Source organism: Schistocerca gregaria, chromosome 8, assembly GCF_023897955.1.
Source record: "Schistocerca gregaria isolate iqSchGreg1 chromosome 8, iqSchGreg1.2, whole genome shotgun sequence".
Lineage (NCBI taxonomy): Eukaryota > Metazoa > Arthropoda > Insecta > Orthoptera > Acrididae > Schistocerca > Schistocerca gregaria.
This window is the reverse complement of record NC_064927.1, coordinates 126,243,305-126,256,094: the sequence shown is the minus strand read 5'-3', so window position 1 is coordinate 126,256,094 and position 12,790 is coordinate 126,243,305. Positions and strand designations below refer to the sequence as shown.

Sequence of the window (12,790 nt, the reverse complement as noted above, 5' to 3'; positions counted from 1 at the left end):
AAAAGGGGCTGTAGCTGGAGGGGAGATGAGTAAATGCGGTACAAAATAAATTCTAGGATATTGGAATTTCACATTGAAATCAAAACGAGTATTGTAAAATAAACTTTAGCCCAAATGGAGACTGCAACAGAACATTAGAAATATATGTCTCAAATAGGAGTAATTTGAAGTGGAAACAGAAAAACAAAAGCTGTTTATCAAAAATGAAGCAACTTGAGTAACGTAAAAAAAGCTGGAGTATAGCAAATGATACATAGTATGAACTAAAAATCATTGGATTTATCATAAAGAAATAGAAGTTGGTATTGCAAATTAACTTTAGTTTGATCTTAATTATGTTGCCTTATTAACTGGTCATGAGTATTTTCAGTGCCACACAATGCATTTGAAATTATTTTCTACAAAATTATACTTTTTCAGGGAATTATTGGTCATTTTTGAATCTCATATTCCCTCAGTTAATTTCAGAATAGTAAAATGCACTCCCAGAATACCTTTCAGAACTTCTGCTATCATTCAAAATATCAACAGAGTTGAAAGCAGTACTCGACTATACGGTCGCCTCCATATTTTGCAATAAAAGCACTGAGATCTTGAAAAAAATCTTAGAATTACCAACAAAGAAAACTGGTACTTTGTTTCTCATATACAACCAAGATTACAAAAATGATATGTTTGAAAACAAGATGCCACTGCTGCAGCCACCATCTGATATTGGATTCATTCAGGCCATTATTTCTGGGTGACACAGTCTCCAAAAAGTCCGTGTATCATACAATGTCAACGTCTAGTCATTTATGAAGTGTGCCAAAGTGAAGAAAATCCATGTGATTTGTATGCCAATTCACATTCCATCCAATTACGAAGGAGGGTTGGGGTGGTAGCCTTATTATATTGTCACCAGTCAGCTGGGTGATATTTATGGTTTTCTTAACTAGCACATTAAAATACATAATTCTGTAACAAGTCAGCACTATATCTCAGTTTACATGTAAGCAATCCAAGCCTAAAAAATTCTTACGTTGTTGCTTTAACGAACACACTTTTCTCTGTGTCAGAGCTCAACTCACGAGTATATAAACAATTAGGATCCTAGTAAAGTACGCCGGTGAAGCTTCCTCGGTAGGTGTATGACCAGTGCCAATCTTACTATCTTTCTGCCACACCTGCTGAGGACGAGGCTGTGCTTGCTGCTGTTGCTGCTGTGCTTGCTGCTGCTGCTGCTGCTGCTGAAGCAGCTGGCGGTGTTGTTGCACCCAGCGTAATTGCTGCTGAGGTGACAACCCGTGAGGCACTTTCACCAACTGCTGCTGTGGCTGCGGTTGTTGCTGTGGGACAGCTTGCTGTGGTTGCTGCACCACCTGCTGCTGCATAACAGGTGCCGGAGTGCCAGGAGGGGCAGCCCTCGCTAGCTGTTGTTGCTGCTGCTGTTGCTGTTACATAAACAGAGCACACCACTAAAGTGAAGGCAAGAAGTGTCATCATTAAGTACTTATGGCTGATGCTAATATTTGGTGAGACAACACATTCAACAGAAACTGTAAACCCCAGTTATCAGTAAAGTGCCTTTGACATATATGGTTCCAAAAAATGATTTATTTCATTAAGCAAGCAACAAATTAAATTAATATCACAAAAAAGGAAATAAGAAGACAACCATTCAGTATTTAAAAGATGTGTTGATCCATACATTGAAACAAAGAATGGACATTAGGACTCAGTTTCTGAAGTTGCATCCTTTCTCGAAGTACATGAATACATACAACATGCACACACACATACCCCAATGCTGTTGTCCACCTGATTTAAATTGCAGGCATGGGAGAGAGTAGTGCTGTGGCGCGAGTGTGTGTGTGTGTGTGTGTGTGTGTGTGTGTGTGTGTGTGTGTGTGTGTGTGCGCGCGCGCACAAGGTCTTTTTATATGTATCTATTGGCAATACTGACATTTGTCCTGAATACATGTACTGGCCAGCAATTCTGTGCAATAATCAGTGGAAAAATGCTCCAATCTGAGGATAAAAAGGGCAAATATGCTACTGTTTATTAAAATGACAGACTTAAAAGTGGGAAACCAGCTGCCTCATTCAACCTTCCTCAGCACCCTTAAAAAATTTTCCCAAAAATTTTTGGCATACTAACATATTCATACTCTCTCTAACACACAACTCAACTCTTATTCCCACAAGCTCCCATAATTGTAACTCGCTCACACCCATTAGTCCATCGCTGTCAGGGTGCCCTGCCTCCACAGCCATAGTCTCCTTCATTCTGTCCTACAAGGTTTCCTCTCACAGTCACTGTCTCCCTCTTGCTCTATCTTACTGCTACCACCTTCATTCCTTCCTAATGCTGTTGTCTGCCCCCCCCTCTCTCTCTATCTCTGTCTCTCTCTCTCTCTCTCTCTCTCTCTCTCGCCCCCCATCCTCACTGCCACTGTCCTAGAATCTGTCTGTCATTATCACTGGTTCTCACCCAGGTCCACTTTCTCCTCCTCTTTATTCCTCTTCACTGGCACTGGCTCTGACCCCTGAAATTTTTTCCTAGCACTGTTCTGTCACTGTCAATTATGCTCCACTGCCACTGTTCCCCAATCTTTCTCTCACATTGCTATTGTCTCATGCACTATATCTACACCATAACCACTGTCTCCTATCTTTCAGTCTCTGTTACTTTTCAATCTCTTTCCTACTGCCACTGTCACCTCTTATCTGAGTACAAAAAACGGTGAATATGTTTGCGTTTGCAATATTTAAGAAGAAGGTAGAATGAAGTAGCTGACCTTTCAGTCAGAGCGTTTTAATAAACAGGTGCTTACTCACCTTTTTTGTGCTCCCACTGAAGCATTTTCTTGCTGGTGCCCTTCCTTTTTCTCTATTGCTATTCTGTATCAATCCCCCATTAGAATTAAATTTTCAGCTCTCTTAAGGCCCGAATAATTCCTTTTATCTCAGAATGGCATTTGTATAAATTCATCCAAATTCATATTTTCCTATTCATTATAAGAACTACTCCTGCAGTACCCATACTTGATTTTGTTTTGATAAACCTGTGCTCATCTGACCAAAAGACCTATTCTCCTTGGCACCGCATTTCAATACTTCCCACTTTATCTAACTTCAACCAACCCATTTCTCTTTTTAAATTTCAATTCTACGAACCCAATTAAGGGATGCTAATCATTCCGCCATCTGATCCATACAATACCAGGTTCATTTTTCCTGATAACTACATCCTCCTGAGCTGTCTCCACCAGTAGATCTGATTGAGACAATAATATTCCTCCACAGCACTTTACACAAAAGGATGCCATCACATAAGTCATACAATAGAGCTGCACGTCAACACAAAATATAATGGCTACAGTTTCCCCTTGTTTTCAGCCATTTGCAGTACGAATAAAACAAGACCATACTGGTTAATGTTACAAGACTTGGACAGTCAATCATTTAGGCTGTTGTCCTTTCAACTACTGGAAAGATTGCTTCCTATCTTCAAGAATCACATGTTAGTCTGGCATCTCAATAAATACCCATCAAATGTGGTTGAACCATGTACAGCTAACTGTATTATTGAGGCACAAAAGTTACCCTACTGCAACGGAGTCCATGTTCATGGTGGACTGTTGGTCAATTATACAAGACTAATCCACTGAAGTATCAATGTACATGCACATGTTGTGACTTTGAGGCTAAAGTCTCAGTCCACCCACACCCAAAACAGTTTCCTTCTTCCATGTATGCCATCACATAATTTGCAGTGTACAGTAAACAATCCTGTGGAATAGTGTGTGCCCTGTTCTTCAACAGTGCCATCACACCATTCAGGATGTAATAATTAATCCTTAAAAGCAACTGGATGTTATCAAGGATGTGCATGGGACAGAAGGGGTGGGGGCCGTACATCACAAGCCAGAAGGTTCAGCTGCAGAGTGAGCATGTGTGTGTCTAATTTAATAATAACAACATATAAATAATCACACATACATGCATTTTCGCAATAAAACTTATAAATAACAAAGTGCTGTAGAAAATTAACAGTGAAATATCAGTACAGTACTTCAAGCAACTTTTAAGATTCGAAAACATGCACCATCAATGCATATCCCACATTATAACATTTTAATTTTGATGAAGTACATAGCAAGCAACGTTAATACATAAAATATAACTATACAAATAAGGTGCAAAGCACATAGAGCTGGCAACCAAATTTCAGTGCTGTAAATTGCAAAAATGTGAAAATTTGCATGCATATGAGTCAGTTTAAGTTCTTTTCAAATAACACAGAAAAAATATTTTGATGTAGATGACAGGAAGTTGTAGTAAAATTAACGACCTAACCTAAATTTCATTCTGTCGTGGCAACACCTAACCTGAAACTTCCGCGAAAAACTATACGCTTGCCTAACCGTATCAAACTTTGAAACAAAACAAAAAAAAAGGGAACAAACTACAATAATACTTACCTGCATTTGACGCTGCAATTGAAGTTGCCTTTGTTTTTGTAGTTTCTGTAAAACCAAAACTCGCCTCTGACTATCCATTTGCTCTAACTGAGCTACCATCTGAGCATCTAGGTGAATCAGTTGTCGTGGAGGACCCTGAAAGGATGATACAACAGTTTATACGTAACTAATTTAGACTCTTTTAAACTGAGAACAAGATAAAGGTAGAAACTCATTAAACCCTCTCACAGTTTGTGTTACTTATGTGCCTTGCGCCATTGTCATGCGTCTACAAAAATACAACATAACACACTAGGTAAACATAATAGGAGAACAAGAGTTCACAGACTTATAAGAGTCAATAGCATGTTATAACATATGAACAAGTTAAAAACGGCACTGCCTTTGTGGGGTAGTCTTCTGCCCCCCCCCCCCCCCCCCCCCCCACCTCTCCCCTCAACTGAGCATAATACAAAATCTTAACCAAGAAAGACCAAAGCTCTTTCAGGTGCTGACTGCCACTATGTGGACAATGGTCTTGATTTCATCTGTGGGGATAAGACCACCTTTACTAAGCACAAGTCCCAAAAAAGTCACCTTCAATAATAAAAAAAAATTGCATTTCTGAAGCTTGCAATGAAGGCCATTCTCCAAGAGGGAATGGAAAACCAACTGAAAGTTTTGTAAATGCTCCTCCTGCATCATCATGGTAACTGATGCAATAGCGAATGTCATGAATCAACTGCTCTAAATACTGTTGGTAAATTCCCGGCACAGAAAAGATTTCAAATGGCAAGAGTTAAACTAGTTAAGTCCAAAGGCAGTGTTGATAACCAGGAAAGTCTGAGAAACTGCATCAAATGGTAACTACATGTAAGCACCACACGAGTCGATGTGGGAAAAATATTAGCCTCCTCCCAACAACTTTGCCAACAATTCTACCTGCTGCAGAAGGGGATACGAATTCGCAACACGTTGTGCACTGACCATCTGTTTAAAATAGGTGCAAGGTGGTATTGGGCTTCTGAAGCACCACCAAAGCAGTCGCCCACTGTCTCAACAAAATAGGAGAAACAACTTTCTGATCCTGACAACGCTCCAAATTGGCCTTTACCTTGTCACGAATGGTGAAGGGAATAGGGCGGGGATGACAAAATTTGGGAACTGCCAACTGCTTAACAGAAACATGTGCCTTGAAATTTTCTACGTGGCCCAAGGTATTCTCAAAACAGCAGGCTGTAGGACTGCAGTAAGGAGACCAAATGGTGTAAAGAAACAGACTGACACACCAAATGCACTTCGTAAACAATCTGGAAGCCAAAAACAGGAAAATTGTTAGAGCTCAAAGATATTTTGCACCGTCAGTGAATTTACCACTTACAAGGCAAGGTTCCGTTCCACATTCTTATAGCGTGCAGACTGAAAACTGCCCCCGCAAAGGAATGTGCTATTTACCCTAGCATACGCTCTGACGGAGCCGCAGTTGGAGACAGTTGTAGCATTCAGTGGAAACACTGGGGGTCAAATGACTGACTCGCAGCCCTCAACTGTCAAAAACAGTTGCCAAATGACCTTCACGCCGACATGCCCCACACATAGCCTCCACATGCAGGCAACATCAAACATGTAACAAATGACAATGGAGGCAGGACCGCTGGCTAGCTCAACAAGTGAAAGAACAATGCCAAGGACCCAAGAAACACCAATGGCACGAATTACAATGATGCGAGTGACATAAACCTCCCAAGATCAACACACACACACGGATAGACAACAATGCAATGCTACTGCACTGGCACTGTCAATGGAGGAAATACAGTGCGAATTAGTGGGAGTCAGGGCTGCCTGAGGTATCCCATGGGGCACTGGGGGCTTCTAAGCATGTACACCAGATTGAGCCATGTGTCAGTTATCATAAACGTCATTTCTTGCAGCTGATGTTTCCAAAATTGGGCAACAAGACCTAAAGAAAGGTCGGACAAGGTCAACAACGCTCTAGTGTGAAGGTCATGGTTGGGCGCTGGAAGCAACTGACAAAGCTCGTCAAAGGGTAGTTTCTCAAACTCAGCAGAGGGCTTCAAATTTTGGACAACTTTATACAAACCTGCACTGCTGGACAAAAATGCAGCCTTATTAACTTGACTGATGATATATCTTACCTATCTTAGCTAGTCATGCAGCAAGAACTGGCAAAAGTAATTTCCCACCTTTCCACTGACTCACTGAAACTGGCATACGGCAACAGGGATGAGTGGTTGGGTGGGTGGATTGGTTGATTGACAGGTGGGAGGGTGGATGGGGTGGTGGTGCTGGGGGGGGGGGGGGGGGGGGGGAGGGGGGGTTGCAGACAACGGAACAGTGGATGCCCAGCTCCTCCCTAGCAAGGCAAAGGTGCAAAGTAGTTCCCATTCTGTGTTATCAGGTCGGCATCTGCTCCTGTTGCTGCTCCTTCTGTAAGTGCAACTCTTCCTCCCAGCATTGTAAAAGTGATGGGCCCACGGTAACCCAAATGAACACTAGGAAAAGGGAAAGAAAATATAGAAGAGTCCCAAGTGTAAGAACACCCTTTGTTGCTACTTTAGTAGATGCCCAGGAGTGACAACACTGCTTCACTACACAGTTGGTGTGTGTACTTAAAGTGCTGATGGTGGTTCGATAATAGAGAGGGAACAGAACCCCACACATGGGAAGCAAATCTGTGGTGCGACTCAATCTATGGGAAGCACAGAGTCCAAACCCACTTAGAGACCTGCACGCGAAGAACTCCGTGAACGGTTGGAATGGATGGCTAACAGCTGTGATGTCCGCTGGTGGGGATACTAAAGCTCGAAATAATGTATTAAGGATCTGAAAAGTACTATGATGTTGGTGGTGGGAATTCTGAAAATTAAGATGATTATTTACAGTAACACAAAAATAAACACATCAATTTGATATCTTAAGCACATACTTATGTCAACAAAAATCAGTACAACCACAACTAACCTGAGGTTGGCCCTGCTGGCCCCATACAACTTGTCGCTGCAATTGGATCTGCTGTTGCTGCTGCTGTGGTGGTGGTTGAGGCTGGTGCTGCTGCTGTTGTTGCACTACCTGTATCTGACGCTGCTGCTGAAGCTGGTATTGCTGTTGCTGTTGCTGCTGCTGTTGCCACGTCACATCTCGCTGCACTGCCGCTACTGTATACTGTTGCTGGCCAGCTTCTCGCAACAGCAACTGCTGCTGTTGCTGCTGCTTTTGGAGCTGTAATTGTTGCAACTGCTGCTGGAGCTGCAACTGCTGTTGAGGTTGGCCTTGTTGCTGCTGTTGCTGCAGCTGTAACTGCTGCTGAAGTTGCAACTGCTGTTGCTGAAGTTGCACTTGCTGCTGCTGCTGCTGTTGTTGTTGTTGTTGTTGTTGTTGTTGCTGCTGCTGCTGAGTTTGTTGCTGAACTACTTGCTGCACAAGATGCTGTTGTTGCAACTGTTGTTGTTGCTGCTGCTGCTGCTGCTGCTGCTGTTGCTGTTGTTGTTGTTGTTGTTGTTGTTGTTGTTGCTGCTGCTGCTGCTGCTGCTGCTGCTGCTGAATCTGTTGTTGCTGAAGTTGCTGAAAGCAGCAATCAAAACGCTATATGCTGGCCAAACAGTAAGACCTTATATTGAGCAAACCGTAAGAAAAACCTAAGGGAATTTTAAGAAATGAATTAAAGTAGAAGAAATAAAAACTGGAAGGAAATTGTTGCATAGTATTTTTCAGTCTCAGTTTGAACAAATATCATAACTGGTTTCGATTCTTGGCAAGTCATCATCACATGACTTCAATAAATTACAGCCCTGCAATTTGCAGATGAAAATATAATTCTGTCAGAAACTGCAAAGGACTTGGAAGAACAGTTTAATGGCATGTGCAATTACATTAGTTTAATGGAATGGATAATCTTGAAAAGAGGTCACAAGGCGAACATCATTAAAGGTAAAACTAAGTTAATTACATACTACAGTATTTAATACACATTGTCATATTTGAGGTGAACCCTTTTCTTTCTTTCAACTTTCAAAATGACTCACTAAGACAGTTACAAGTAGATAAGAATAGTTACAGTGGACCAGCAGTTCAATTCATAATTTTTTACATTAACAAATTAAAAAAAAAAGTGGTAAGTGACAGAAAAACTTCCTAGTACAGACTGAGTACTGAGCCCCAGACATTTGGAAAGATGATATAACTCTTTCACACTTAATAATTACTGATGGATATATTAATTTCTTTTATCTTGTTGTACAGATTAATGCATAAGCTGTGTTCAAAATAAGTCTAAACTTTCATTATAACATCTCTAGTGCTGATTGTAATACATTTAAAGCACTGTCGTCGCCCCCCCCCCCCTCCCCCACCCTCACAGTAGTCCCCTCCACTGACAATACACCAGATCAAAGGTTTCTTCTATTTCTGGTAAGCCTCCTAAAACGCTGCTTATGGGGTGTGCACATTGTCTTGTATCTCCTCTACGGTTTGGAAACAATATTCTCTCGTCGTGTTTTCAAGTTTGGAAAATTGTACTATGCCTACTAGGTCCAGAGAATAAGATGGATGAGGCACAATGGGACTCTAATGTTTCGCCAGATAGCGGCATACAAGAAGTGACATTTCAGCGAGTGCACTGTAATTATAAAATGACCAAGTCTGATGCCTCTACACTCAGGCCTCTTACTGCACACGGTATTCCTCAAACACACTAAAATTGCTGACGGACTTCCTTGTTTACCAGGTGGTACAAATTCATGATGGACAATGCCTTCATAGTTAAACATCACCCTGATCTAGGAGCAAACTATTTTACATGAGGAACTCTTTTCCCAAGTACGTAGCAAAATTTCACTCACACACACACACACACACACACACACACACCACATTCTTCTTCAAGCTCTTTCACAGACATTTTCTCACTAATCCGACAAACAGCTTGTGCGTGTGCTCACTTCGGTGGCTGTAGATTAGCAACTATCAGTCATAGTAAAACATGGCCAGCAGAACTTTGTTATCTAAATCTGCCATTAGGGATGCTCTGTAGCCACAGCATGCTTCCTCTGCAGTAGACGTGCTACTTCAAAGCTCACTATTTTTTTTAACACATTTCGTATTGCATATACTGCTGCAGGATACAAACCATGGTTTTACTGGGGCTTCGCAGTTACCTAGAAATTGTATGCAACTTAGTACAATGAAATGAATGGTCACAGTGGTGCGAAGGGGGAGGGACGGGACTATGAGAAATGCACAATTTTAATTGCACACAATTATAGTTTCAATCAGTTAACAACACTTGCTACTGTTCAGTTCTCATCTTTCTACATGGCAAGTCAGTGAAAATGATTCACTTTATACATGATGAAGCAATGCACTGCCATTGACAAAACTTTTTACAAGTGTGGGAAAACTTCAAAGATATTTTGCAAGTAACGCACAAATTTTCAGTCAGCAAAACATACCTGGCTCATTGACAGTTTACTGAGTCATTGAAAAATTTGAAAAAAGTGGTTCAGGTACTGGATGTTGAGACATCAAAGTGACATTGTAATAGCCACTCTGCTGAAAATATTGCATCAGTAAATGACAGCATAGTCCAAGTCTCCGAACCTTGATAACAAGAAATGAAGAGTTTAAGGAGAGCCATGCAGCAAATTCTGACACAGGATTTTCATCTAAATACCTACATGAATCAACTTAGGCCACAAATACTGCAAATTGAGCATTTCCGGCATTTTGAATTTGCAAGTTAGGTGTTGGAAAACCAAAATGTGGGTGCAATGTTGCGAGGAATGTCATCTTTAGTGATGAGGCACATTTTCTATTGATTGGCTATGTCAAAAAGCTTAATTTTTAGAGTCAAGATAAGGAGAATCATTGCATAACCATCCAACAATCAATGCATGCACAAGCCATTGTTGGCTGGTTGGTTGGTTGGGTTGGTGGTTTGGGGGATTAAAGGGACCAGACTGCTACGGTCCAAAACTGAAAAACATCCACACAGAATAAAAAGGACAATGGAAAAGACTACACAGGACAAGACAGACTTAGACTGAGACCAGACAAAAGTAATTAAAATCACACAGTGTGTGTTAGTGGTTGGCCGACCATAGGGACAAAAAAGAAAAAGCCAACCACCGAGAAACACACTAAAAACTCAGACTAAAATCGTAGGCCAAAGGCCAGATCAATACAAAAAGGACAAACACTTAGACTAAGTGATAAAAGCCCCCTGCTCAAATAAAACGCAAAACTAAGGCTGCCATAGCAGTGTCATCTTTTAAAAGGGCAGGGAGCATATCAGGCAGCGCAAAACATCTGCCTGAGCACAGTTAAAAGGGGAGAGGCCAACAAAATATGGACTACTGTCAAAGCCGACCCGCAACGACATAGAGGCAGGTCCTCATGGCACAGTAAATAGCTGTGTGTCAAGCGGGTGTGGCCAATGCGGAGCCTACAAAGGACTATTGAGACCCTGCGAGTGGCTCGCATGGATGACCGCCACAATTCCGTCGGACGGAGTTTGTTTGGCGTGGTCAGGTTGTGCCATTCAGTGTCCCAAGTTCGAAAACTTTGCGTCAGTCCTGCTGGTGTTGGCGAATGATATGGCGGGCCCGTGCACACAGCCGTTTAAAGGCGACGAGGTTTTCTATTGAGGGATGCCGCTTGTGATGCTCGAGTGCCCACCTGCGATCTTTAATCGCCTTGGCGATCGCAGACAACCACCAGGCACAGTCCTCCTCCGCTGAGGGGACCCAGGAGAACGGGGAATGGCAGATTCTGAGGCAATAACAAAGCCGGTGGTGACCGAGTGAACCACCGCATCAATGTCATCATTAGAGAGAGGCTCATTAGTGGCAGTGGAGGAGAACAAGTCCCAGTCAGCCTTATTCATAGCCCATCTGCAAGGGCGCCCAGAAGAATGACACTGTGGCAGTGACAGAAAGATCGGTAAGTGGTCACTACCACACAGGTCGTCATGCACACTCTATTAAACAGACGGTAAGAGGCTAGGGCTGCAGAGCAAAAGGTCAATGGATGAGTACGTGCCATGCGCCACAACGAAATGTGTGAAGGCACCATCAACTAAAATGGAAAGGTCGAGCTGTATCAATACATGCTCGACGGTGGCGCCTCGACCTGTTGCCACTGACCCACCCCACAGACGGTTATGAGTGTTGAAGTCACCCAATAACAGGAACGGTGGTGGCAATTGGGCTATCAGCGCAGCCAAGACATTCTGCGGGACATCACCATCCGGTGGAAGATAGAGACTGCAGACAGTAACAGCCTGTGGCATCCACACCCGAACAGCGACAGCCTCTAAAGGTGTTTGTAGAGGGACAGAATCGGTGTGAAGGATGTAGATGCAGACGCCACCAGATACCCTTTCAGAAGCTGCCTGGTACCTATAATAACCCTGCTGGCCACGGAGGGCAAGGGTTTGCATTGCCGGAAACCAAGTTTCCTGAAGAGCAATGCAGAGGAAAGGGTGAAGGCTGATAAGTTGTCGGAGCTCAGCAAGATGGTGGAAGAAACCGCTGCAGTCCACTGGAGGATGATATTGTCATGGCTGAGAAAGGCGTGAAGGGACTGGGGAGGCAGATTACACCACTGGGCCACCTGCTGCCTCCGCTTGAGCACCTGTGCAAGTGCTACCCATTGCATCCGAGGGACCGACGAGATTGAGGTCCTCAGCAGACGCCAGGATCTCCACTTCGTCCTCAGACGCAGAGCTCGAAGGGTGCGGTGAGGTGGGTGCCACTGCAAGTTCTTTGGCCTTAGAGGTCTTTCTCTTGGACTTCTCTCGCTGAACCTTGGGTTTCACCAGCTGGGAGGGCTTCACTGATTCAGTCTCTGGGACATAGGAGGTTCGCGAAGCTCTACGACCAGCCGCTGGTGGGAACTTATGCCACTATCGGGTGTCATCCTTCCCGCTGGTGGAAACCTGGGTAGGGAAGGACCCTTCCGAGTGAGGGTAGCCGAAGAAGTTGGACGCTTCTCCAGGTGAGAAGCGGGGACGGACGTCCCCGATGGGTGGGAGGGTGTTACTCCCGAGGTAGGTGGCACAGGAGCTGCAACAGAGTTGGGAGAGCCCCCCACGGGCAAGGGGGCATGTAGAGTTGTACAGCTCTGTGATTTGGCTGGAATATGCTGAACTGATGGGGCTAACACAGTTGTCGATGCAGCAGCATAGGAGGAAGTAATTCACATGGGATGTAGTCGTTCATATTTCCTCTTCGCCTCAGTATAGATCAGTCGGTCTAGGGTCTTATATTCCATGATTTTGCGCTCTTCCTGTAAGACCCTGCAGTATGGCGAGCAAGGTGAATGAC

The 12,790-nt window shown here is 43.3% G+C and overlaps 1 protein-coding gene across 6 annotated transcripts in view; it reads right to left on the bottom strand.

Annotated features, from left to right (window-relative positions):
• LOC126284081 (PAX-interacting protein 1-like) overlaps positions 1–12,790 on the bottom strand; it is a 163,152-nt gene that overhangs the window by 130,616 nt on the left and 19,746 nt on the right. For all 6 annotated transcript variants that reach the window (XM_049982720.1, XM_049982724.1, XM_049982722.1 and 3 more), the window contains 3 exons: positions 7,431–8,030; positions 4,467–4,601; positions 1,167–1,433 (listed from right to left, as the gene is read on the bottom strand). In XM_049982720.1, coding sequence (XP_049838677.1) covers positions 1,167–1,433; positions 4,467–4,601; positions 7,431–8,030 — 1,002 coding nt within the window. The remainder of the gene's footprint in view (positions 1–1,166; positions 1,434–4,466; positions 4,602–7,430; positions 8,031–12,790) is intronic.